The sequence below is a fragment of the Sus scrofa genome, chromosome 6 (genome assembly GCF_000003025.6).
Source record: "Sus scrofa isolate TJ Tabasco breed Duroc chromosome 6, Sscrofa11.1, whole genome shotgun sequence".
Lineage (NCBI taxonomy): Eukaryota > Metazoa > Chordata > Mammalia > Artiodactyla > Suidae > Sus > Sus scrofa.
Genome location: NC_010448.4, coordinates 88,718,628 through 88,746,231, shown reverse-complemented (window position 1 = coordinate 88,746,231; position 27,604 = coordinate 88,718,628). Strand labels below are relative to the sequence as shown.

At 49.1% G+C, this 27,604-nt stretch overlaps 1 protein-coding gene across 3 annotated transcripts; it reads right to left on the bottom strand.

Moving 5' to 3' along the window:
* LCK (LCK proto-oncogene, Src family tyrosine kinase) lies at nucleotides 310-26,346 on the bottom strand. Of its 3 annotated transcripts, XM_021093253.1 has the most exons (14): nucleotides 25,927-26,086; nucleotides 23,910-24,023; nucleotides 9,090-9,199; nucleotides 8,710-8,791; nucleotides 8,430-8,520; nucleotides 8,091-8,189; nucleotides 7,832-7,935; nucleotides 7,525-7,674; nucleotides 7,080-7,232; nucleotides 6,756-6,935; nucleotides 4,296-4,372; nucleotides 4,051-4,204; nucleotides 3,836-3,967; nucleotides 310-965 (listed from the first exon to the last, which is right to left on the bottom strand). In XM_021093253.1, exons 3-14 carry the CDS (start codon nucleotides 9,192-9,194, stop codon nucleotides 763-765), a joined length of 1,530 nt encoding a protein of 509 aa, XP_020948912.1. In that variant the 5' UTR covers nucleotides 9,195-9,199; nucleotides 23,910-24,023; nucleotides 25,927-26,086; the 3' UTR covers nucleotides 310-762.

The window sequence follows — 27,604 nt, the reverse complement described above, 5'->3', positions numbered from 1 at the left end:
GAATCAACAGCTGTTAAAAATGCTGAGGCCCTTATATAATGGGAGAGGGGAGTATCTTGGGACACATCTACTCTCTAGAAGGTTCTGCATAGGGGTTGCCCATAATCCCTTGGGGTGGAGGGTTCAAAGGGTTCAAAAAACCCGCACAGCAAAGTATAAGGCCCCCAACATCAGCAGGGCTGGAAAAAGTTCAGATATCCCCTCATCCTATCTTTTACCCTGATTCAGGGTGTCTCAGTTTCCATCCTCTGAACACCTCCTCCCCCCTCCCAAGGAAGAGGAGATGGGAGTGAGGAGCAGAAAGATGTACAATCTTCATCAACAAATAGACATTTATTGACAAGCTCCTGATGTGTGCCAGGCACCAAAGAGGAGCACACAGAGGTATTAGATAACGTCCTGGTCCTCAAGGAGCTTCTTGATGACCAAGAGAAAGGAAAAGGGGTGGGAAGAAGCTGGTGGTCATCACAGGCCTCTCTCCTCTCTTTGGTAGTCTCAGAAGGGGGAGGGGGCAGAAAGGGACAACTTGGACAAGTGTCCAAGACATATATGCACAGGCCACACATGTACAAGACACATGTGCTCAGCCAACTGCAGAACCCGTGTACAGGACACAAGACGTATATGTGTCATGCTGAGTGGAATTCACAGGCACAGTCCGTATGTGCAAAGCCCCATATGGGTGAGACCCAAGAACTGCATCTCCCCCAGCTGGGTTGGCTAGATGGGGGGCGGGCTCCAAGCCCCAGCCGGCTGGACCCCTCAGGGCTGGGGCTGGTACTGGCCCTCCGTGGCCGTGAAGAAGTCCTCCAGCACGCTGCGCAGGTAGTCAAAAGTGGGCCGTTCCTCCGGGCGCTCCTTCCAGCACAGCATCATGAGGTGGTACAACTCCTCTGGGCAGTTGTCAGGTCGTACCATGCGGTAGCCTCGCTCCAGGTTCTGAATCACCTCAGTATTGGTCATTCCTAGAGGTGGATGGGAGAACTGACATCACGGCTCCAGGCTTTGGAAACCCACGGGCAGGTGTGATGGTCAAAACATTTGACAAGGGGTATGTTGTGAGCACCCATAACACACGTGTGTGGCCCTGAGACCTTGGGTGAGCCACCGTTCCTCTTTGAGCCTCCATTTTCTCATCTGGAAAAGGGGCTAATAGTAGTTCCCACCTCATAGTCATTATGAGGATTGAGTGAGAGTGCATATATAGCCCTGAGGCTGGTGCCTGGAGATGAAATGCTGCATAAAGAGTACCTGTGATAAATATTAGGTGGGGAAGGATGCAGTGGTCAGGGCCCCGGGGTAGATGGGGGCTCACAGTCAGGACAGGGATGGGGAGGTTTCTCTGACTTTGGGAACAGACACATGAAATGCTACATCAGGAAGCCAGATGGACCCCAGACCCCAGCAAGATAGACCCTGCAAGTGTCAGAGAAGATTCACCAGGCCCTTCTGTGACCCAGATGAAATCATCTTGGGGTGACTTCCCTCCGTTTGTGCGGGTCCTGGCCCCACTGGTAGGGTCCTTGCATGTGGACTCCAAGAGAAGCTGCTCTGAAGAACTGCATGGTCACAGCATGAATACAGTTCCCTATTTCTAAAGTGCCCGTGTGGCCTCTGGTCTTCCCTTCAGCCTCCTGAGAAGAGACTGCGACAGGCAGTCCCCAGAGCCCAACCCCTAGAGGGTCCTAGCAAAACAGAAGTTGTACTCGTGCAGAACTTCCACCTGGGAGTTCCTGTCATGGCTCAGCAGAAACGAATCCAACTAGGAACCGTGAAGTTGTGGGTTCAATTCCCTGGCCTTGCTCAGCGGGTTAAGTATCCGGCGTTGCCGTGAGCTGTGGTGTAGGTTGCAGATGCAGCTGGGATCCTGACGTTGCTGTGGCTGTGGCACAGGCTGGCAGCTATAGCTCCAATTAAACCCCTAGCCTGGGAACCTCCATATGCTGCTAGTGTGGCCCTAAAAAGCAAAAAAACACAACAAAAACAAAAACAAAAAACTTCCAACTGGATCCGAGTCAATAGAGACCTCCCTTCCCCAGGCCGTGCCCCTGGAGGGCCTCTAGCTATGCATCCCTCACTTTTCAAAATCAGGACACTGAAGGACATAAACCGGGGGAAAGCACCCGTGGCTGGAGTCAAAGGTACAAACCTATTGGCTAAACCCAGCCTAAACATAGCCCAAGGAACTACTTTGGCTTGGTTCCTATTGTGTTTTTAAACAATTTGAATCATCACCAATACTTTAACATGGACAAGATTTCCTAAAACTCTAAGTTTTGGCTTCTCTTGAAACAACAAAGTTCTGTTTTAGGGGCCCCTGTGTCTTAATAGCAACCATCTGCTGGAGCAGATGCAAGTTCAGCCAGGTCTGCATTACTCCCCCTAGTCTCCCTGACCCTGAAGCCACGTGTCAGTTGCCATTTATCATCATGCTTTCACTGCCTTTTTTCTTCTAACAGGAAAATTCTCTAAGGGAGCAGTGTGAGCCCTTGGCAGGATGACTAGAGTGTGTTTCTTTCTTTCTTTTTTCTGCTCCTGCAACATGTGTAAGTTCCCAGGCCAGGGATTGAACCTGTGCCACAGCAACAACCCGAGCTGCTGCAGTGACAACAATGGATCCTTAACCCAGTTGCACCCCAAGGGAACTCTGACTAGAGTATATTTCTAGCCCCAAAGCTACCCCTGGACTCTGTGATGGGGCAGATCCAGGGCAGAAAAGGCCTGCGTATTCTCACCTGATTCTAAGGTGTCTTTACCATCCTAGGAGCAAAGTTTTGTGTACATGGCTCTGGGGATGCGGGAAACTTCTCCAAGTTCGGCCGCTGTGCTCCATGACCTCCCTACGCTGTCTTTGTGTTCTATTTCCTTTCCCCCAGAGTTTCCTGGCAAGTTCCTTCCAAAAAATGTTCAATCCTGTCTTGGCTGAATTCAGGGGTAAAGGACTTTCTCCAGGAGATGGGTGGGGGGAGGGTGGGAATTATTTGTTTACATGTCTCTTTCACTCTACAAGGTAGGCCCCAGAGGAAAGAAAAGTCAGTGTTTACTGAGCACCTACTATGAATCAAGCTCTTTCACAAAGAGTCTTTTCTAATATCATGAAACTGAGGCTCAGAGAGATGAAGTTACCTGTCACTTGCCCAAAGTAATTAATAAAACCTAACACTCTTGGAGTTCCTGTCGTGGCTCAGTGGTTAATGAACTGCAGTAGTAACCATGAGGTGCAGGTTTGATCCATGGCCTCAGTTAGTGGGTTAAGGATACGGTGTTGCCATGAGCTGTGGTGTAGGTCGCAGACTCGGCTTGAAACTGATGTTGCTGTGGCTGTGGCGTAGGCCAGTGGCTGCAGCTCCAATTCAACCCCTAGCCTGGGAACCTCCATATGCGATGGGTGTGACCCTAAAAACACAAAAGACCAAAAAATAAAAAATAAAAACTAACACACTCGAGAACTTAGTATAGGTCAGGTACCGTTCTAACCTCACACACACATTAGACAGCTAGAGAAAGAAGGAAAGAGCTGATCAAAGCCAAACAGAAAGCATCAGTGGCAGATCTGGTAATAAAAAGCAGGTCTCTTGCCTCTTGTACATATGAGGCTGCCTGTGTCAAAACTAAAGAAAGGAGCTGGGGTCATGGAAGGAAGAGAGGTCCAGAGAGACAGAGATGGAAACCAGGCCTGGGAGATGCAGCATCTGATTAGGGAGGCAGGGGTATCACCTCTGAGAGGATAGAGGAGAAGCAGCTAGAAAATTTCAGATTTTGAGCCTGGGAAGAATGGAATAGAAAGATGGATTTGCTGCCCATCACCCTTTCCGTTCCCACCCCTGACCCTGACCTGGGTATGGGATGCGACCGTGAGTGACAATCTCTGTCAGCAGGATCCCGAAAGACCACACATCAGACTTGATGGTGAATGTCCCGTAGTTGATGGCTTCTGGTGCTGTCCACTTAATGGGGAACTTGGCCCCTGGAGGGAGGCAGACGGAGGTTACCTGGGTCTGTTTGGCCAGACTCTGTACCCCCCAGTCTTCCCTCATACCCCACACCTACCCTCCCTGGCTGTGTACTCGTTGTCCTCAATGAGGCGCGCTAGGCCAAAGTCTGCAATCTTGCAGCTCAGGGTATCAGACACCAGGATATTGGCAGCCCTCAAGTCACGGTGGATGTAATTCCGATCTTCAATGAATGCCATGCCCTCTGCAATCTGCAGGCCAGGTACAGATCAGTAGTTCTGGGCCAGATAGCCTTATCCCACTGCCCTGTGCCCAGGCCCAGCCCCTCTGCCGTCTCCTTACTTGGGCTGCCATGTCCAAGAGTTTGTTGATGGTCAGCTTGATGCCTGTGGAGGTCTTGAGGAAATCCACCAGGCTCCCTGTGGGCAAGTAAGAGTTGCTGACCCAGGTGCCACAGCAGGGAAAGCTCCCAGACCCTCTTCCCCTAACTGGGGGTCTAGAATAGTGTCTGATGTGGGAAAAGGAAGCATAAGAGCTGAAAGTGAGGAGTATGTGTTCAGAGTGTGTGAAGGTCTTTTCCTATGGTCTAGGATGCCACATGCTTAGAGGGGTCTGTAAGCTTCTTGTCACTAATGGCATGAAGCCCAAACTCCTCAGCCAGGCATCCAAAGCCCTGCCTGGTCCACATTTGTAGTTTTTTCTCTTCCCTCCACTCCTGCCTTTTTCACTCCACTCACTCTAGACAAATTTGAGATTTTCCGCAGAGACCACTGGGCACCCAAAGCCTCTTTGTCCCATCTACTAAAAATTCTACTTTTTGTTCATGGCTCAGCTAGCCTGTTCCTCCAGAAAGACTTTCTAGATCCTACCAGGCATAATAAATTGCATCCTCATTTACCTTCCCTGTGGCATGCTAGAACTCTCCCAAGGCACAAAGTCTGTTTTCCCATTATGCGTAAGTAAAACTTTTCCCTGATATCAGGAACCTTGCTTTGTCCATCAATGTTCCAGCCCAAAGTAAGCAACAATAAATGTGTGCTGAATATGTTCAATGAAGTATAGAAAGAGGTGTCCTGGGGGCCTGAGGGACCATCTCTCTGGTAGCAGAGGGTGACCAGAAGATCAGGGATGGGAGTGGCTGGAACAAAGCGAGTGACTGTTGGTGCTTCTCAAGAGATTAAAACCCTGTGTGGACTCCTGTTGTTGCTCAGCAGGTTAAGAACCTGAATAGTATTCAGGACGTACGTTTGACCCCTCATCTTGCTCAGTGGGTTAAGGATCTGGTATTACTATAAGCTGCAGTGTAGCTCATCACAGATGTGGCTCAGATTCAGTGTTGCTGTGGCCTAGGCTGCCAATGTAGCTCCAATTCAACCCCTAACCTGGGAACTTCCATATGCCACAGGTGCAGCCCTAACAAGCAAAAAGAAGAAGAAAACCCTGTGTGATGATGATAACAACCTGAATGTCCCCACTATCGGTCCTGAATTATTTGCTAAAGAGGCAGCAAATATGTAGACATATACTGCCATTCCTCCATTGTGTCCATGGCAGGCGTTACTAATCATTCTCAGAACTCACTTCCAATGGACCTCAGAATCCTTCTCAACACGGAACTCCATGCAACTACCAATTAAAGGTGGCCTACATGATAAAAACCCATTTGCCATTTCCAGACTCTATTACCCAATGAACACCCATTTTCCCTTCCTGAAGGAGGGCAAGATCTTACACTCCCAAAGAATCAGAGCCTTATATGTATAACTGAATCACTTTGTTGTACAGCAGAAATTATCACATCGTAAATCAACTATATGTCAATAAAATTTTAAAAAAAGAATGAGAGTCAGATAACAACAAACTTAGCAGTTACGATATGGCAGGCTCTGTTCTAACTGATCTATATGGGAGTTCTCTTGTGGCGCAGTGGGTTAAGGATGTGGCATTGTCACTGCAGCAGCTTGGGCCACGGCTGTGGCACAAGTTTGATCCCTGGCCTGGGAACTTCCACATGCTGCAAGTGCGGCAAAAAACAAAACAAATTTTCATCCCCACAAAGACCCTATAAGAAAGTTACTAATTTTTGTTATCACCATTTTACAGTTGAGGAAACCATGGCAGAGAGAAGCGAAGTGATCAGCCTGGGCCACACAATCCTGAAACTAGGATTCCAATCCAGGCAGTCAGACTCTAGAGCCCTTAATGACTACTCTTATTTCCGGGTGAGCCCACATAGATTTCTGCTGTTATTCTTGGGGGTACTGAGCATCAGAAGTGTTGGCCTAAAGCTGAGCCTAGAAATTCCTATTTACCTTCCCAAGGCTCTCAGTCTGTCCAACAGTGACCAAGGCGGGAATGGGGGTGGGGGGTGGTAGGTGCTCACCCAGAACTGAAAAAGAGGGCTTTGGATCAGATCTGCCTTCCCAAGGCTCAGGGACCAAAGAGAAAGAAATGGGGCTTGGGATCTACTCATCTCCTGAGATCAAGCATCCTTAGATCAAAGTGCAGCTTTGAAGAAGGCAAAAGAGACTGCAGTCAGGGAAGTTGGGGGTGAATGCTCCTCCAGAGCCTGCCACATCCAGCTGGGCTCCCAGACGATCTTGGAACAAAACACCCTCTTCTCCACGCACCCTCTAGTCGCCCCTGGAGGTGAGTCTTTAGGGGCTCATAAAAATTCCTCTAGAAAACCTCAGTGCTGAGCCAGGCATATCTCCCCCACCCTCACTCAGGGCCAAAGAAGAAAGCAGCACCCCCATCCCCCCACCCCCCACTCCCGCGGCCAAGCGCAGCGGCAGAGCCCACCATTCTCCATGTATTCCGTGATGATGTAGATGGGCTCCTGGGTGACCACCGCATAGAGCCGGACCAGTCGCTGGTGTTGCAGCTGCTTCATGAGGTTGGCCTCGGCCAGGAAGGCATCGGGGGACATGCTGCCCTGCTTCAGGCTCTTTACTGCCACCTTCGTGTGCCCGTTGTAGTACCCTGGGGCGGGGAGGGGTTGGGGAAGTCACTGGCACCCGGAGCCAGGCAGCTACCAGGAAACAGGGCACTGCCATGGGACTCTGGCGACTTCAATGGTCGCCTCCCCTCCCTGCTTCCCCCGCAGTCCTGGAGGGCCTCACTCACCCATCCACACCTCCCCGAACTGGCCAGCCCCCAGCCGCTCCACCAGCTTCAGCGTCTCCCTGGGAACTTCCCACTCGTCCTCCCACCAAGGCTTCTGGGGCTTCTGGGTCTGGCAGGGCCGGTTCAATCGCGTGCACAACCCGTCCGAAGAATCTATGAGAAGAAGGCGTGGGGGGAGGAGGGGGAGGGCTGTCAACATGGGGGGGCCTCCCTCCTCCCGAGCCCCCCTCCCCGTTCCCACCTGGGGAAGTGGACTGGCAGGGAGGTGTGGGGCTGTCACCTGACCCTGGGGGCCACGGGGTGCGGCACCTCACCCACTGCGGGGAAGGAAGGCGCATACTGAGATGGATGGAGGGTACCCCTGAGAGGGACTTGGGGGAGGCAGGCGGATAGGGCTCAGGTGAAGGAGCCTCAGACACGTCTGAGGGCATCCTGCCGGGCTCACTCGTGTAATGATGGACCAGTTCGTGCAAGCCAGGAAAAGTGATGCGGGGAGAGATGTAGAAGCCGCCTTTGTCCAGGTTACGGATCTTGTAATGTTTCACCACTTCTCCTTGGTTCTGGTCGAAGTCCCGGACGGACAATGAAAAGGATCCTGAAGCAAAGAAAGGATGAAGGAACGCAAGGTGGGGGGGTGGCCTCCGGAGAATCGCACCTCGGTCAACGCCCCCCCCCCCATGCCCCGCGGGCCCCTCACCCCTGGACCTCCGCTCGCCGCCCCAGCCCGCGGCCCCGCCCACCCAGCAGCTCACCCGCTGTGCTCTCGCTCTCCCGGATCAGGAAGGAGCCGTGCGTGTTCCCTGGCGCCAAAAGCTGCCTCTCCGCATCCTTGCGGCTCAGATTCTTGAAGAACCAGCTGTGCAAGGGAGAAGCGAAGGCTTCTTTCGTCTGTTGGTCCGTCCTTCCTCCATCACCCTCAGGCATTCACCACCACCTCTAGCACCTCTCCTTTGCTCCGAGGACCCTGGATCTATTCCCAACCATCCCCACGACGACGAGTCCCCCACTCACGGTTCCGGCTCAAGGCTGTTTGCTTTGGCCACGAAGTTGAAAGGGATGAAACCTTCCAGGCCCGTGGTCAGGGACTGTGCTTTCCACCACTCGCCGTTCCTGCGCAACAGCAGCCGTTAGCATCATCTGCTCTGCCTTGGACTTGGCTGGAAACCCTCCCGCGGAGCCCCCAGTTTGGCCACGCCACCCCACCCTCCATCTCAGCCTCCCATTTTGCCCCACGGGCGCCCACCCACTGCAGGCCAGATCAGAGGGGACAGGAGGGCTGCAGTAGCAGGGATCCCAGCTCCGTCATACTACCACAGGGCAAGGATTGGGTGGGGTGAAGGGGGTACTCACTGCTCTAATATACGTAGCTGTTCACCCTTCTCGAAGCCCAGGTCTCCATCGTGAGAAGGCTCATAGCTGTGCAGGGCGATCACCAGGTTGTCTGTAAAGAGAGGAGGCGTCAGGGAGAACCAGCCTGAAACAGGCTGGAAGCATGAGTTTAGGAGTACAAGGCAGCAGACAAAACTAGGGAGAAGGAGGGAGGACAGGTGGAGGGCAGGTGGGAAGAAAAGGGAGGCCCACAGCCAAGCATCCACGGCCTAATCTTCCAGGCCCTGCTGTTTGAGGTCACCTTGCAGTGGAGAGGCTGGGGGGTTGGAGCCCTCATAGGTGACCAGTGGATCCCGAACTTCAGAGCCATTCCGCATGGGCAGCTGTGGGGTGGGAGAGCAGATTCAGTAAGCAGGAGATAAAGGTCAGACCCTGGCTCCCCTTCCCACTGCCCATCTCGCCTTCACTTCAGCTCAGCTGGATCTTATCACTGAATTTGCCAACCACTTGCTGTGTGACCTTAGAAGAGTCCCTTCCTCTCTCTGGGCTTCTTTTCCTTTCCGTATTGCAGGGGAGAGGGCTCGCTATTATTTCAAGAGTGTGTAGTGGTGGTCCGTGTCTTTTTTCTGTGTTGTACACTCCACCCACCTCCCTCACCAAGTCCCCTGTCTTGCCTCTTACCGTGGCCTTGCCATCCAGTGGGACTATGGGGTAATGGCAGTTCTCACATACGTCGATGTTTTCCATCCAGTCATCTTCAGGGTTTGAGCTGCAGCTACAGCCCATGGTCCCTGGGGGAATGGAGAGGGGGCTGAAAGGGCTCCCCCAATATCTACTCCCCCTACAACAGACATGCTTGGGCCTAGCCTTGGGAACTTCCACGAGTACCTGAGATTGTCAGCCCCCCAGCACCCATTCAGCAGCCACAGAAAAGAGCTGAAGTGGGGTCCTAGCTCCCAGTGAAGTCACACATGGCCCCCTGCTAAGGCCTAGGCCCCACCCTCCCACCTGGGCTGGGCAAACCGCCACAGGCACCTTTGTTAGTCTAGTTGCCCACTTCCTGCCTCTCCCGCCTCCTGCTCTCTCTGCCCATCCCCCAAGTTGGGGGCCTGTGTTATAGAGATGACACACACCACCCAAAGCCCTAGAGGAGACCTGAATTTTAATCCTCCTCTGTTAGAGGCATGTGTGCACCCCACCTCCTAGTTACTCCCCTCTCCAGCCTAGAAAGTTGAATGAGACCCATTCTTCCAAATATCAGCCATCAGGCCTCTGCTTCCCCAAACCACCCAACACAGTCTCCTTAGAGGCTTCTTTCTGCTTCTCCCCAGCGGAAAACCCTTCAGCGACCCTATTGGCCATACCTTTTATATATATTGGCTTGCTCTAGCAGTGGAAACTTTTTGTCAGATGAAATCAAGCAGAACCTCATAGATAAAGCAGGTGAAAGGGGAGCTGTTCTGCATGAAGCAGAGGGGGCCTCACTCTGAAGCCCCTAGGAGTCCCTGCAGCACCTCCTTCCCCAGGGAGTTTCCTCAGAACTGCTTGAAAACACTAATCCTCAGATAAAGTTTAATTTGCCATGCATTCAGGACCCTTTAATATCAAGATCAAATCCACCTCTTCAGTCTATTCCACACAGACCCAGGCACCTCCACCCACACATTAACACAGCTTGCTTTTTTTTTTTTTTTTTTTTGTCTTTTCTAGGGCCGCTCCCATGGCACATGGAAGTTCCCAGGCTAGGGGTCTAATTGGAGCTGTAGCCGCTGGCCTTCGCCAGAGCCACAGCAATGGGGGATCCGAGCCGTGTCTGCGACCTACACCACAGCTCATGGCAACGCTGGATCCTTAACCCACTGAGCGAGGCCAGGGATCGAACCCTCAACCTCATGGTTCCTAGTCAGATTCGTTAACCACTGAGCCATGACAGGAACTCCCACAGCCTGCATTTTGAGCTCCTCTTCCCAAAAACCTCTCACTCTTTTCTTACAATGTGGCTTTGCATATGGGGCTTGATGCCTTAGAATACTTTTGTCCATCTATTGAACTTCAACTGAACCTCAAGGCTCAGCTCAAATGTCACCTACTCCGTGACGCCTCCCCAGTGCTCTTTGCCCTTACAATGTTCCACTCAGACCACAATCATCAACTTAGACACTGAGTGCCATGAATGCACTAATCTATACATCAGTCCCTTGCCTCTCCTACCCCCTTGAGATGGAGATTCATCATGGGCAGGGACTCTGTTTTTCTCTGCCTGAAACGCCCAGCTCCCAGAACTATTCTTGTTAATAAGGTGTTGCCTGGTATATGAAAGGCTCATGCACAGATTTTCCCATTGACAATCTTAGAAACCACCCAGTCTAACCTCTGATTTTATTTATTATTTATTTATTTATTTTTGGCCACACCTGCAGCCTGTGGACGGTCCCCGGGCCAGGGATCTAAACCACGCTCCATTTGCAAATTATACCACAGCCGTGGCAACCCAGATCCCTAACCCACTACCCCACAGGGGACCTTCCTAACCTCTGATTTTAGATGAGCAAACCCAGGCCCGGAAAGAGCTGTTAAAACTCACACAACTTGTTTGTGGCAGCTCACGCTGCCTGAGCTGTGGTGTAGGTCACAGACGCAGCTCAGATCCCGTGTTGCTGTGGCCAGGTGTAGGCCAGCAGCTACAGCTCTGATTGGACCCCTAGCCTGGGAACCTCCACATGCCACAGGTGCAGCCCTAAAAAAGACAAAATACACACACACACACACACACACACACACAAATTTACAGAGAGGCCCTGGAGTCAGAGAGACCTATGTTCAAATTGCTATTCTGATACTTATTGTGTCACTTTGCTAAACTCAGTCTTCCCCAGCCACACTTTGCTTTTTCTGTCAAGTGGGGATTGTCATTCCTTTCTCATAAGCTCAGACAAGTGTTGGCTTAGTTTAGAGTTTAGGAAGACTTCCACCAGTGCCCATTCTCCCCTGCCAACCCCTGTTTTGGAAGATGAAAGAATGGGACTAAATAATCTTCTCTGCTTTAAGGTCTTGGTTTTTTGGTTTGTTTTGTCTTTTTAGGGCCTCACCCACGGCGTATGAAGGTTCCTACTCTTAGGGGTCCAGTCGGAGCTGAAGTCATTGGCCTATGTCACAGCCACAGCAATGCCACATCCAAGCTGCACCGGTGACCTACGCCACAGTCCACAGCAACATCGGATCCTTAACCCACTGATGGAGGCCAGGGATTGAAGCTGCATCCTCATGGATACTAGTCAGATTTTCCTTCCACTGAGACACAGTGGGGACTCCCTCAAGAGCCTTTTAAGGAGAATGGTATATATACTCTTCCTCTTATTGTTAGGTGTCCTGGACAGTTATGGGGAGACATTTGAGAACTCCTGCTCAGTCAGAGTCCATTCATCTGTGGCTACAAATGGCTTTTGAAATTTTTGACTGCTAATGTTATAATGGCCAGGAACTGATTAGCAGCAAAAGCCTTCAGCAAAGGACTGATTATAACCTGGCACCAAGCTAACATGAGCTGAGCTGTTTAATAAGGTCCTGTGCATCCTGTTGTTTGCGATATTCAAACAGACCTTGGAAAACCACAGGTTGGTTGTATTACACAGAGGGCACCAACATCAGACGAAGTGTCAATGTGGTAAGGCCCCTTCCAGACTTGACATTCTTGGAGGCTTTGAAAAAGGCTAAGAAAAAGATGAGAAAAGTTTGGGGTTGAGAAAAGGGGATGAACTGGGGTGCAGCAATGAGGAGAGACTGGTAGATGGGGCAGAAGGAATCTAGGCTGAAGGTCTCAGGGCTGGAAGCTGGTATCTGGTTAAGGCTAGAGTCACGTGGGCAGGGGAAAGGAGTCGCCAGGCTTTGGACCAGGGGCCAGGAGAGCATGCAGGCAGGATCCATCTCCTGGATGAATCTGGGCCTAAAAGTAAGACCTGACATCCCTAAAGACTGGGGCCAGGAGTGAGAAAAAGTAAAGCTGTGTTAAATTAACTTGAAAGGAACTCTGTAATGCTGCTGGTATCTGAGCCTAGTGTTTCTTCTGCGGCTTATTTTGTTCTCCTAGAGCCCTGCAGGTAACAGGTCTTGCCCTCTACAAAAGCATGAGTTTTGGAGTATAGAGCCTGGCAGCAATCAGAAGACCCCAGGACCTGACAATGCCAGAGATTATTTTGGTGAGTGGCTCCCAGCCCCTGGGAGCTACACACTCTGATGAGGCCCCAGGATACTATTGAAGGCTTGCAGGGTTTTTGATATTTCAAAAATCTCAAGGAGGCAAAAGTAAATAAATCAAACCTAATCAAATTTAAGGGTTTTTTTCACAGCAAAGGAAATCATAAACAAAATGAAAAGACCTATGGACAAGGGGAAAATATTTGCAAGTGATGCAACCAACAAAGACTTAATTTCCAGAATATACAAACGGCTTGTAAACTCAACAATCAATAATAACAAAAAAAAATCAAAAAGTGAGCAAAAAACTTAAACAGGCATTTCTCCAAAGAAGATGTACAGATGGCCAATAGGCACATGAAAATATGCTTAGCTTCGCTAATTATTAGAGAAGTGCAGATGGAAACTACAGTGAGGTATGACTTCACACCGGTCAGAATGGCCATCATTAAAAAGTCTACATGGAGTTTCCATTCTGGCTCAGCGCTAACTAGCTTGACTATTATCCATAAGAACAAGAGTTCGATCCCTGGCCTCAATTAGTGGGTTAATGATCCAGCATTGCCGTGAACTGCAATTCAGATGTGGCTCAGATCTGGCATTGCTGTGGCTGTGGCCAGCAGCTGTAGTTCCAATTCGACCCCTAGCCTGAGAAATCCCATATGTCACAGGTGCAGCCCTGAATGACAAAAATAAAGAAAAAAAGTCTACAAATAACAATTGCTGGAGAGGGTGTGGAGAAAAAGGAACCCTCCTACAATGTTGGTGGGAATGTAAGCAACAAAGGAGAAGAATACGGAGGTTCCTTAAAAAAAAAAACAACTAAAAATAGGAGTTCCCACTATGCCTCAAGGGGATAGGAGGCATTCTGGGAGTGCTGGGATGCAGGTTCCATCCCAGCCCAGCGCTGTGGGTTAAGGGTCTGTGTTGCAGCAGCTTCTGCTTAGGTTGTGACTGTGGCTTGGATCTGAACCCTGGCCGGGGAACTCCATGTGTCACGGGGTGGCCAAAAAACAAACAAAAAAAAAACCCCTGAAAATAGGAAGTTCCCTGGTGGCCTAGTGGTTAAGGATTTGGCATTGTCACTGCTGTGGCTTGGGGTTCAATCCCAGGCCTGAGAACTTAGGCATGCCAGGCCAAAACAAACAAATTAATTAAATAAAATATCATTTCTGAATTACTCACAGAAGGATAAATTGAAGTCCTTGCTCCACCATGAAATGGATTGTTTATACAATATCTTTCTTTTTTTTTTTTTCAGGGCCCCACCACAGCATATGGAAATTCCCCGGCTAGGGGTTGAATAGGAGCTACAGCTGCTGGCCCCTGCCTCAGCCACGGTAACATGGGATTTGAATTGTGTCAGCGACATATACCACAGCTCATGGCAATGCCAGATCCCCAACCTACTGATTGAGGACAGGATACTATCCTCAGTACTATCCAAATCCCTCATGGATACTAGTCGGATCAGTTTCTGCTGCACCACAAAGGTAACTCTGCTTATACAATATCTTGAATTTTAAATTATTCATCACATTAAGAAAAAAAAAAACTAAAAATAGAGTTACTACATGATCTAGCAATCCTGCTCTTAGGCACATATCCAGAGAAAACTTTTATTCTTAAAACATACACTCGCATGGAGTTCCCGTCGTGGCGCAGTGGTTAACGAATCTGACTAGGAACCATGAGGTTGAGGTTCGATCCCTGGCCTTGCTCAGTGGGTTAAGGATCTGGCGTTGCCACAGCTGTGGTGTAGATTGCAGACACGGCTCAGATCCTTAGTTGCTGTGGCTGTGGCGTAAGCCTGCAGCTACAGCTCCAATTAGACCCCTAGCCTGGGAACCTCCATATGCCACAGGAGCGGCCCTAGAAAAGACAAAAACAAAACAAAACAAAAAAAAAACATACACTCGCACTCCAATGTGCATAGTAGAATTTTTTTTTCTTTCTTTAGGGCCACACTCATGGCATATGGAGGTTCCCAGGCTAGGGGTCTAGTCAAAGCTACAGGCTGCCAGCCTACACCACAGCCATAGCAACATCGAATCCGAGCTGCATCTGCCACCTACACCACAGCTCATGGCAACACCAGATCCTTAACCCAGTGAGCCAGGCCAGGGATTGAACCCACAACCTCATGATTCCTAGACAGATTCATTTCTGCTTCACCACGACAGGAGCTCCCATAGCAGCATTGTTTACAATAGCCAGGATGTGGAAGCAACCTAAATGTCCAAAGACAGATGAATGGATAAATATGTGGTATAAATATATACAACGGAATACTACTCAGCCATAAAAAGGAATGAAATAGTATCATTTGCAGCAGCATGGATGAACCTAGAGATTATCATAGTAAGTGAGTTAAGTCAGAAAGAGAAAGACAAGGTTCCTGTCAGAAAGAGAAAGACAAACCCACCTAGTATCCATGAGGATATGGGTTCGATCCCTGGCCTTGCTCAGTGGGTTGGGGATCCAGCATTTCCATGAGCTGTGGTATAGGTCACAGAGCAGCTGGGTTCCCGTGTTGCTATAGCTGAGGCATAGGCCAGCAGCTGGAGCTCCCCTTAGACCCCTAGCCTGAGAACTTCCATATGCCGTGGATGTGGCCCTAAAAAAACCCAAAATAATAACAATAAAATTAAATTTAAAAAAGAAAAAGAGGAGTTCCCCTCGTGGCTGAGCACTTAACAAATCTGACTAGTATCCATGAGGACACAGGTTTGATCCCTGGCCTCGCTCAGTGGGTTAAGGACCTGGTGTTCCCGTGAGCTGTAGTGTAGGTTGCAGATGCAGCTCATATCTGGCATTGCTGTGGCTGTGGTGTAGGCCAGTGGCTACAGCTCTGATTAGACCCCTAGCCTGGGAGCCTCCATGTGCCATGGGTGAGGCTCTAAAAAAGAAAAAAAAAAACTTAAAAAAAAAAATCTGAAGGGAGGAGTTCTATTGTAGCACGGTGGGTTAAGAACCTGGTGTTGTGGGAGTTCCTGTTGTGGCTCAGTGGAAACAAATCGGACTAGTATCCATGAGGACTTGGGTTCAGCCCCTGGCCCGGAAGCTTTCACATGCTGCAGGCATGGCCAAAAAATAAAATCTGAAGGGAAATTGTACTATGATTTGTTTCTTAGTTTGACAAATTGTTTTATTATTCCCTCAAAGCATAATTAGTTCAACCTTTGATTCAAACGGGAACTAGAAAACAAGAAAATTACTACCTAAATGAGGGAGTTTAGTAAGCACAAACTTCAAAATCAGGAGATCCATGGGGAAAGGGGGAAAGCACAATGGGGACGGGGCAGAGGCGTCCTTGAAGGGAAGCGTTTAGAAGCACCAATGTAATTTACCAGCCTCATTTTAAAGGTGGAGAAGGTGGCAGGTCAGAGAAGTTAAGTGATTTTTCCAACAGCACATGAGGGCTCTTGGCAGAGGTGGAACTCAAATCAGTCCCCTACCTCCTTTATCAAGGTACTTTCCTCTGTTCTCCACGTCTTGGAAAGTCTAAAGGGGGTAGGGAATCCTGAAAAGTCATGGAGAAAATGAAGCAGAGAGGGAGGTCTGCCTGAGTGGGATCCCCTCGCCATCAGAAACGTGACTGTTGTGCTATTAACAAAGGCCTTTCTCTCTAAGACAATTCTCCCTCTACCTAGAATGCTTATTTTTGAGTATACTTGTACTTGGCTGGTGAATACGATTCTGTGCATATCGAGGCATGGGAATCAGTGAGCCTCATGCTTATGTGTACATACCCGTGGGTATGCAGGAGTCAGCGTGTGCAGATGGATGTGTGACAGAATGGGGGTATGTATAGCTTGTTTGTGTTCCTATATAAGTGTGAAGTCGTATATGCATGTATTTATTTATATAAAATGTGGATCCCATCCTGGTCTTAATTTGACGAAGATTGCTGGGTAGCCAAAATGATTAAACCAGGTTAATAAATGAGGTCAGCAAAAAGAAGATCAAAGGTAAAGCTTGATATAAATTTCTCATTGTAAGGAAGAAGGAAAGAAAGAGAAATAAAGAGAGAAAGAGAAAGGAAGAAAGGGAGAGAAAGAGAAAGAAAGAGAAAGGGGGAGAAAGAGAGGGAAAGAAAGAAAGAAAGAAAGAAAGAAAGAAAGAAAGAAAGAAAGAAAGAAAGAAAGGGGAGGAGAAGGAGAAGGAAAAGAGGAAGAAAAAAAAAAAAAAAAAAAAAAAAAAAAAAAAAAGAAAGAAAGAAGAAAGAGAGAGAGAAAGAGAGAGAGAAAGAGAGAGAGAAAGAGAGAAGTAACAGATCCAGAGCTCTAATCCCCAGGGCTCTCAGGACCAACAGCAAGGGCAGATTCTAGGGTGAATGAAAAGGGATATTCTCTTCTCCCAAATCAAGAATTCAAAGTCAATAGGAGGAATTAGGTAGATTTTAGACCTCCTCTGACGAGGGTCTGTAATGTTCTCAAACTCAAGATTTATCCATGGTCTAGTCCACAGAGTACTTTGTGCCAGTCATAAAGGGCCACCTCTCCCTGGGGTTCAGAATTGGAGAGTGGAGTAAGGGCTAGATTTCAGGTCCCGCACCTTCTTCTTCTTCTTTTTTTTTTTTGCTTTTTAGGGCCACACCTAAGGCATATGAAGTTTCCTAGGCTAGGGGTCAAATCAGAGCTACAGCTGCCGGCCACAGCCACAGCCACAGCCATGCCAGATCCAAGCCACATCTGTGACCTACACCACAGCTCACGGCAGTGCCAGATCCTTAACCCACTGAGTGAGGCCAGGGATCGAACCCCAACCTCATGGTTCCTAGTCAGATTCTTTGCTGCTGCACCACGACAGGAACTCCGGTCCCATCCCGTCTTGTCCCTTACCACAGCACAGTGCTCTGCTCACATTGTGTAGAACTGATTTAAAAAAAAAAAATCCCAGGCTGCATGAAGCTCCTGGACTAGATGTTCCGATTGTTTAAGAATCATAGCACAATGAGCCCTGATTCATGCCTACTTGATCACTTTTATAACCTTCATAGACATTATCTTGCCTGGCTCCGTAGATATCTTACCTAGCATGTTTTGTTCCTTAAAAAAAAAAAAGGCAAGGGAATTCCCTGGTGGTCTAGTGATTAGGACTCAGGGCTTTCACAACTGCCTAGGTTCAATCCTATCCCAGGTCTGGGGACTGAGATCACACATAAAGCTACTGCACACTGAGGCCAAAAAAAAAAAAAAAAAAAAGCAAAACTTTTTCTCTCCTAAATTGTAATCCTATTCACTTATTCAACATTCTGTCCAAAGTGTGAAAGTGTGTGGCAGATTCTTGCCTGAGTTTCTTGGGCTAACATTTTATGTCAAGAGCAGGCAGAAACAAACAAACAAAAAAAACAAAAACAAAAACAAAAAAATGCAACAGATTCAGAGCTCCTTTGCAGCCCAGCAGTTGTGGATCCATGTTCAGGATCTAGCATTGCCGCAGCTGTGATGCAAGTCACAGTCACAGCTCCAGTTCCATCTCGGACCCAGGAACTGCCACATGCAGCGAGTGCAACCATTGAAAAAACAGAGAGAGAGCTGGCAGGCTCTTCCACCACAGGGCACTGTTGTCCTCTGGGCCACCTTGTGGCAAAATCAGTCAGGAATAAATTGAAACATTTTCTTGGCCTTTCTCTTTGGCCAAGATTTGGTTATTGTCAAAGTTGAAGACGTTTAATAAAGAGCCTTGGGTACGGATGCCCACATGGACCCCTCATCGTGGTGCTCGAGAATGAGGGTTGACAAACAGAGTAAATAATTTCCAGTGGGTAAAGCAAGGATGTGTCCCGAGTTTCCTGATTTTCACGTGTTCCTCTTTGACATAATACCACTTTCGAGTGAACTCTGTGAGTTCACAGAGTTCACAAAAACAGAGAAAGAAAAAGATAAGCTGTCTCTTGTGCACAAATGGCTTATTTTCACAAACTGGGGTGGCTTGAAGGTAGAACTGATTCTGCTAGTTAATCACTGCCGTAAACAAGGGCCGTAGAGTATTCTAAGGCTGGTATTTTGGGAAGAGGCTCTCCAACTATTAACTTGCAGGTCCCTAGAAATCCCTTTTACCGAGTCCCCTTCCTCACGTACCTCTGTATGTATTTTGCATCACGGTTTTTTTTTTTTTTTTTTTTTTTTTATCAGGATGAAGGCTTATTTACAGTTTAGCAAACTACACCGCTTTATTAAAATTTCTGAGAGTCCGCTGGTCAGGGAGGATCAGCTCACCATGTCCATGTCATAATGACCCAAGTTCATTCCCAAGGTTCATAACTCACTGGTAAAGGGCTTTTGGGCAGGTTACTACATCTCTCTGAACCTCCCTCATCTCCTTTATCTTCAAAATGGGAGGGGAATTCCTGGTGGCCTAGTGGTGAGCCCAGGTTCGATCCCTGGTCACATCAAGCTGCTGCATGCCGCAGCCAAAAGCAAAGGAAGGAAGGAGGGAAGGAAGGAAGGAAGGAAGGAAGGAAAGAAGAAAGAAAGAAAGAAAGAAAGAAAGAAAGAAAGAAAGAAAGAAGAGAGAAGAAAGAAGAAAGAAGAAAGAGAGAAAGAGAGAAAGAGAGAAAGAGAGAGAAGAAAGAGAGAAAGAGAGAAAGGAAGAAAGATTCATGAGTTCCCTAGACATCTAGTGGTTAAGGATCCAGTATTGTCACTGCCATGGCTCAGGTCTGATCCCTGGCCCACATGCCACAGGTGTGGCAAAAAAAAAAAAAGAAAAAGAAAAAGAAAAAAGAGAAGTTTCCATCATGGCACAGTGGTTAATGAATCTGACTAGGAACCATGAGGTTGTGGGTTCGATCCCTGCCCTTGCTCAGTGGGTTAACGATCCAGCGTTGCCATGAGCTGTGATGTGGGTCGCAGACGTGGCTCAGATCTCACGTTGCTGTGGCTCTGGTTTAGGCCAGTGGCCATAGCTCTGATTAGACCCCTAGCCTGGGAACCTCCATGTGCTGCGGGAGAGGCCCTAGAAAAGGCAAAAAGATAAAAAAAAAAAAAAGAAAAGAAAAGAAAAGAAAAGAAAAAAGAGTAAAGAAAAGACCTGCATCTAGGGCTGTTGTGAACATAGTATATGATATATAGGTAATCCCATATAATAAAATACTTAGCATGATGCTTTGTACATAGTAAAGACAAAGTAAATAAGAACAATAATTTGTTGAAGCCAGCATGGGCCTTTCATTACCCAGCCTTAAACATTTTCATTTTCCTTTCTGATTTTTGGCACTTCCACGGACCACTTTTTCACCTTTAATATGTTTACCTCAAATGGAAACTTCACTACCATAAATGGAAAACCAGTATCACCAGCCATAAATAGAAATTAGTATATATTAAAATGAACCACACTGTGATACCTAAATTCACGTTTGTAAATGTTCATTCATTACCCCTTAAGATCGCTCACCCATGTCCAGGATGCACAGGTCACATTTGGGGAAATGCCACCGTGCAAGATGGAACTCTGGGCTTAGACCTCTGTGGGTGAGTTAGAGGAGGCACAATTTTCTTACTTGGCCAGCCCAACAATAAAAATTTAATGGCTATGTCTTATGTGCCAGGCTCTGATCTACAGCTGGACACAGAGGTGAGCAGACAGAGAAGTTCCCTCCTGTCCACTTGGCCTTGCTCTCTGTGACAGAGGTGGGTGCCCCTCTGGCAGGTCACTCCATTTTCTCTTTTTTTCTTCTTTGGTCTTTTGTCTTTTTAGGGCCACACCCACAGCATATGGAGGTTCCCAGGCTAGGGGTCGAATCAGAGCTACAGCTGCCAGCCTACACCACAGTCACAGCAACTCAGGATCCGAGCTGAGTCTGTGATTTACACTACAGCTCATGGCAATGCCGGATCCTTAACCCACTGAGCAAGGCCGGAGATCAAACCCTCGTTCTCATGGATACTAGTTGGATCCGGCAACCACTGGGCCACAATGGGAACTCTGGTCACTCCACTTTCACGGAAGGTTTTTACAGTCTGTCTTCAGCTCTCTGATCACTGTCTGTGACTCTCAAAAACACTGACAGCACAAAACAGCAACACTTGCCAGGAAGCAGCAACTCAAAATCACCACCATTACCCATTAACCAAGTTAACGATACTTAGCTAAAACCGTTGAAAAGATGCGGTATATCTCCCTGTATTGACATGGGAAGACGTCTTAGATATAACATGGCAAGCAAATTACATACAGTACAGAATACAGAGTATAAGCCTATTTGCTTTTAAATGTGGATATGTAGGAGATTCTTTTAAGCCAGGCTCTTTGCTAAGCCTTGTTTTTTTTTTTTTTCATTTTTTAATGCTAAGCCTTTATTTGCATGATTTCATGTAATTCTCGTAATAATCCTATGAAGTGCTATTATTATCTCCATCTTACAGATGCAAAAACCGAGGCCCCAATGAGGTAAAGCAATTTGTCTGAGGCCTCATAACAAACAAATAAGGGGTGGAGCGGCGACTCGGTCTATCTGCCTCCAGAGATTAGGTTCTTTTCAGCGGCTACACATAGGAAAATACAGAAGGATGCATGCCAAATTTGTCTACAGTGAACATAGCCCAGAAGTGAGGTTAGAGGGAGCTGCATTTCTTATATTTCTCTCTCTCTCTCTTTTTTTTTTTTGTTTGTTTGTTTGTCTTTTTTAGGGCCGAACTCATGGCATATGGAGGTTCCCAGGCTAGGGGTCCAATTGGAGCTGCAGCTGCTAGCCTACGCCACAGCAATGTGGGATCCCAGCTGTGTCTGCAACCTATGCCACAGCTCAAGGCAACGCCGGATGAACCCACTGAGCAAGGCTATGGATCGAACCTACATCTTCATGGATGCTATTCAGGTTCATTTCCTCGGAGCCACAACGGGAACTCATTATATTTCTTTTCTTTTGGCCGCTCCCAAGACGCGTAGAAGTTCCCAGGCTGGGGACTGAATCCTCTCTATAGTAATGACACAAGCTGCTGCAGTGATGACAATGCTAGATCCCTAACCCACTGCACCACAAGGGAACTCCTCTTGTATTTCTTTGTATGCCTCTGTACTGTTTGAATTCTTTTTTTTTTTTTTACCTACAGTATATGGATGTTCCCAGGCTAGAGATTGAATTGGAGCTGCAGCTGCCAGCCTATACCACAGCTATGGCAACACAGGATTTGAGCCAAATTTTTGACCTACCCCGCAGCTCACGGCAATGCTGGCTCCTTAACCCATTGAGCAGGGTCAGGTATCAAACCCGCATCCTCATGAATACTAATCAGATTCATTACCATTGAGCCACAACAGGAATTCCTGAATTATTTTTTTTCTACACACGCAGCATGCGGAAGTTCCTGGGCCTGGGATCCAACTTGAATCTGAGCCACAGCACTGACAACACTGAATCCTTAACTATTAGGCCACTAGGGTACTCCTGAATTTTTAAAAATAGCCATGTGCTATTTTTTAATTGTAAAACAAAAAAACCAACAAAACCACCACTAATGCAAAAACGGTAAGAGACACAATCATCTGAAAAAGATCAAGTGTACAGCTTGCCCTTCCACTCCTCTCCTTGTGTCAAGAGGCGTAGGCGTGGTATGTATGTGGGAAGTTAAGGTTCTGCCATCACGGAAGTCTGGGAAACACTGGGTCAGACAAAATCAAACAGGCGCCTTCTCTGGGGAGACTTTCAGAGCTTCGACAAGTTAACCTTGACTGTGAAGTTCATACGGGACACTTCGTAACTGAGACCATGTTGATTTGGCCCTAGAACTGTTTCCTATTTTTTAATTTAATTTTATTTTTTTGTCTTTTTGGGGCACACCCGTGGCATATGGAGGTTCCCAGGCTAGGGATCAGATTGGAGCTGTAGCCGCCAGCCTACGCCACAGCTCACAGCAATGCTGGATCCTTAACCCACTAAGCAAGGCCAGGGATTGAACCTGCATCCTCATGGATATTAGTCTGTTTCGTTAACCACGGAGCCATGACAGGAATTCCATAGAACTCTTTTCTTTCCAGGTGCCTCATGGAACTAGGGTTCTTTAGAACAAGCATTGGAAATACAGCTTCAGATACTTTAAAACCAACTTGGAAATTGGTTGTTAGAAGCCATATCGCTGGATGGTATCTTGGCCCCACCTGCCCCCATCCCACCCGCATATGCAGCTCCCCTCTGCACTGCTTTCACTGAATTGAGCTTGGCCTGGAAGCCATCAGCTTGTGGGTGTGTGGATGGACGTGCAGGATCCAGTGTGTGATGTATGCACAGTCCCTGCCTCTGCCTCTGAACACACACACACATCTCGCGATGATGACGTGAATGGTGTTTGGGTTAGAGAGGAAGGGTGTGTGTGAGGGTCTGTGAGGGGCTGTGTGTGGGACCCTCCCTAAGGTAGATTCTGTGACCCAGCCTAGAATTCTCACACCCACTACACACAGGAAATAAGCTCATTTGCAAAGCCACACCACAAGTATGCGGGAATGGGCGGAACACTGGCCTTGCCAAGGTGCTGAGTAGGAGTAATTCTGGGTGCAGATAGCACCCCCTCAACTTTTGATGCCCAATTTGGAGAAGAAGGGGGGTGCCTAACCTCTGTTAAGCACCTACTACGTATATCACGTAGTACCCAGGGGACATCACAGCCATTATTTTCCCTTTGATCCCCTACAAGCTTTCTGGAAGAGAGGGATTTTTTTTTCTTTTTCCTTTTTGTCTTTTTAGGGCCACACCCAAGGCATATGGAGGTTCCCAGGCTAAGGGTCAATCAGAGCTACACCTGCTGGCCTCCACCTCAGGCAGAGCCACGCCAGATGTGAGCCAAGCCTGCAACCGACACCACAGTTCACAGCAACTTGAGATTCTTAACCTACTGGGTGAGACCAGGGATCAAACCCACATCCTCATGGACACTAGTCGGGTTCGTTACCGCTGAGCCATGATGGGGACTCCCAAGGGATGTATTATTGCCTCTTTACCAATAAGTAAATTGCAGTTCAGAGAAGTGAAGCCATTCAAGGAAATGGAGGAACCGGAATTGTGCCTGGGTCGGCCTGACTCTGAACCAGAGGTCCTTTGCTTTATACCAAACCATTGGCTCTCTTGCTTTTGGTCTTGCGCTGAGGTCTCTGCCCTCAGGGGATTCCAAGGAACAGAAACCAGAGACAGCAATCTTGACTTCATGTCCTAGGTTCTCTGTAAAATGAGCCTTTGTCCTCAGAAGTGCCTTGACCCTTCCAAGAAACCTTCTGGATTGCCTAAGGGAAGCCTTCTCCCGTCCCCTGAACCCTCTGCCTGTTCCTTTGCCCCATCGCTTGGCCCTTTTTCCCTTTGAGACGAACCTCTGGGTGTCCCCGATGTGGTTCCGCAGCTTAAGAACTTGACTAGTATCCACGAGGACCCAGGTTCGGTCTCTGGCCTTGCTCAGTGGGTTAAGGATCCGGCGTTGCCATGAGCTGCAATGTAAAAGTCACAGACACAGCTCGGATCTGGTGTGGCTGTGAGCTGTGGTGTAGGCTGGCAGCTGTAGCTCCGATAAAACCCCTAGCCTGCAAACCTCCACATGCAGTGGGTGAGGCCCTTAGAAAGAAAGAAAGAAAAAGAAAGAAAGAAAGGAAGAGAGAGAGAGAGAGAGAAAGAAAGAAAGAAAGAAAGAAAGAAAGAAAGAAAGAAAGAAAGAAAGAAAGAAAGAAAGGAAGAAAGGCAGAAAGGCAGGAAGGCAGGAAGGCAGGAAGGAAGGGAGAAAGGAAGAAAGGAAGGAAGAAAGAAAAGAAAGAACCTCTGTTCCTGAGCCCCAAGGGCAAAGGACCCTGAGTCATCTATCAGCACAGGCTGGGGATGGGGTAGCTCTTTGTGTGGGTCCGGGGTCTGGCTGAGTGTAGGGACAGCCAGCGTGCTTCCCAGCCCCCACAAGAGGCTGCAGGCCTTGGAGTTGGGGACAAAAGTAAGGCTGTGATAAGCCGACTCTCATTGGAAACTATGCGTCAAGAGAAGCTCCAAAGGTGGAGGGTAAGGCAGGTGAAACCTGGAAAATCTGGCTCAGGTGGGGATTTACCCAAGAAACTGCAGGCCGAGAGCTAGAAAGTGAGGGGGTGGGCAGGGAGCTGACTCTGCCTCCCTGGGCCTCCATCTTTCTGGGGTTCGAAGCAGGAATCAGAGGACCCATTGGTCCTCCGCAGGCAGTGAGTGGGGTGGGGGTGGGAGTGGGAGGGAGAGCAGGGAAGAGGGAGGGCATCCTGCGGATACTCTGCAGGGCCAGGAATGGCGACTTTCCAGATGGAAGTTCAGACGTTCCTTGCCCAGGGCCAACTGCACTCCTGTCCAGGATAAAAATAGCCCTTCCTCTCACCACCGCCCCCCCAACTTCCCAGAGTCAGGTCAGACACTTGCAGCCTGGAGGCCCCATCCCAGATGATAAATATCCCCTCACAAGTCCAACCGCTCCCAACGGAAGACTCCTCCCTCTCTCAACACAGGCTGGTCACTGAGGCTAAAATCACTTCTCATGTGTCCAGACGGATGCCCTGGGTGACACTCACTCTCTCTCTCTCTCAGGAGATTCTTGTCACCGGGGTCTGCCCCAGCCATCAGAAGGATTCTTGGGGCCCCTGACTCAAGCCTCATCATCACCCTGCCCATGGGTAGGGAGTCACACCCATGGGTGGGTCATCACCTCTCCGGGGACCAGGCTCTGCTGCTGCCTCGCTGATGGACTTTGGGGATGGAATACATTGCCCAATCTGGGCCTCGGGTTCTGATCCAACATGGAAGGAGGGATTGGATTTAGGGATTTCTTTTTTTTTTTTGCTTTTTAGGGCCACACCCACGGCATAGGGAGGTTTCCAGGCTAGGGCTCGAATCGGAGCTGTAGCCACGGGCCTACGCCACAGCCACAGCGACATGAGATCCAAGCCGTGTCTTTGAACTACACCACAGCTCATGGCAACACCAGATCCTTAACCCACTGAGCAAGGCCAGGGATCAAACCCACAACCTCATGGTTCCTAGTTGGATTCATTTCTGCTGGGCCACGTCGGCAACTCCTGGATTTAGGGATTCCCGAAGGCCTTTTTGATACCTGACATTCTATGTGATAGATCCCCAAGAAAAATGCTCCCAGTGAGGGGGCATTGATGGTAAGCAGTGTGACACAGGCAAGAGGCAACAACTACACAGGAAAGAGGGGGTCCAGCTGCTCCGCCTGCCTCCCACATGACCTCCAGCCAGGATTTTCTGTCCCCCAAACTGAAGGGCTGCTCCATATCAGGGGAGCCTGGCCTCAGGCCCAGCTGCAGCGCCCCCCACCCCGCCCCCCTGCCCCCCTCCCGCCCCTAGACCATTTTCCCCAGGACTCCTTACCTGCCCAGCCCAGGAGCCCTCTGGCCCCATTCACATGGTCTTCCTGGCCTAGCCTGGCTGCCCAGACGCAGCTTCAGCTCCCCTCGGCGTTGTAGCTACCGCCTGTCTCCTCGCGCCCACGTCCCACCCTGACTTCCTGCCTCCTCCTGAGGGCTCTGCAGCCAACCGGGCCCCAGCAACCCAACCACAAGCCTCCAGCACCCCAAGCTTCCTGCTCCCATAGCCCCCCGCCCCTCAGCCCTTGGGGGTCCTACACATCTCCAGTCCAGGTCCTACGCATCCCCGGGGTGTCACCTGGAGGTGAGGAAGCCTATTTAATGGAACATCTCTCCTGCCCCCGAAGGGTGCACCTGGACGAGAGATTCAAGGGAAGCCTTTAAACCCCAGTGAGCAGGAGGCGAGCAGACACCCACTCAGCTTTCAGTGAAAGGCAAATCGCACTGCTGTCACAGTCTGAGAGCCGAGTGACCCTTTCGTTACAGTTCAAGGGCAAAAGTAACATCGCTTCAGAGTCAGAGGGGAGGAACTATCCCTGCAAGATCACTGGAGAGCAGACATCCGTGTTAGAGGCAAAGAGACACCAGGTGAACACTGCCGCTAGTTTCAGCAGCAGAACAATAGCCATGCCATCTCAGGGCACAGGACAACAGCTCTATCCTATACAGAGGGCAGGGTAACGCCCCTCTTACAGAAGAACGCTGGACAACGGGTTGCTGAAGGAAGCAGGCAGGACAACCCCGTGTCTTAAAGGGGGCACAGTAACAGCCTCTGTTGTGGGAAGAGGGCAGGGCGACACCCCCTAACTAGGACTGGAGAGTAGGGGGACCCGTCTAACCCAGATAGAGGCACGGCCACAGCCTGTGTCAGAGGCACAGGGCCTGACACCACCTCCTGCCACAGGAGGCAGACCGAACAAACATGCCTTCCCAGGCACACAGGTGCAGGCAGCAGATGGACATCGTTTTGTCACAGGCAGGAGGCAGGGAGCGTGGCACAAGCAGCAAGCAGGCCAACAACCTTCCTTTCTCCTGGGGCCCGGCTCAGGGTGGCCGAGGGCCTGGTCACCAGTGTTAGAAGGAACGCTAAGTGGCTTCTATCAGGCTCAAGAGCTGGGCCTGCACCCTACCAAGGGGGAGGAAGGCATACATGTGTTACCTCGGCCTGAAGCTGCACTGAGGGAGGGGTTGGGGGAGGGGAGCCCACAAAACATTGTTGGGGTTTGTGAGGTGGAAGCTGATGCTTATGCACCTCAGCTGCGGAGAGAAGGGGGAGACAGGAAATGGGTGGGGGGAAGAGGAAGTCTGAGTTGGAAAGTCAGACAAAGGGGGTAATACAGAAACAAAAGCTGAGAAATACAAAGTTAAAAAAAAAAACAAAAAACACAACAAAAAAACACTTAGGGGGCCCCAGCTCCCCTTGCCATGAACCTGAGCACCTCAGGCCATCGCTGGGCCTCTGCACAACAGCAAACACAGCACTGAGGAGAGCAGCAAGGCACACGACAAAGTGCATGTTTCTTGAGCGCTTACTGTGCTTTATCTCACTTAAGACATGTCCAACTCCATGTGAAGTGAGAATTAGCACTTCCACTTTTTTTTTTTTTTTTTTTTTGTCTTTTTAGGGCGGCACCCTCAGCATATGGAGGTTCCCAAGCTAGGGGTCAAATCGGAGCTATAGC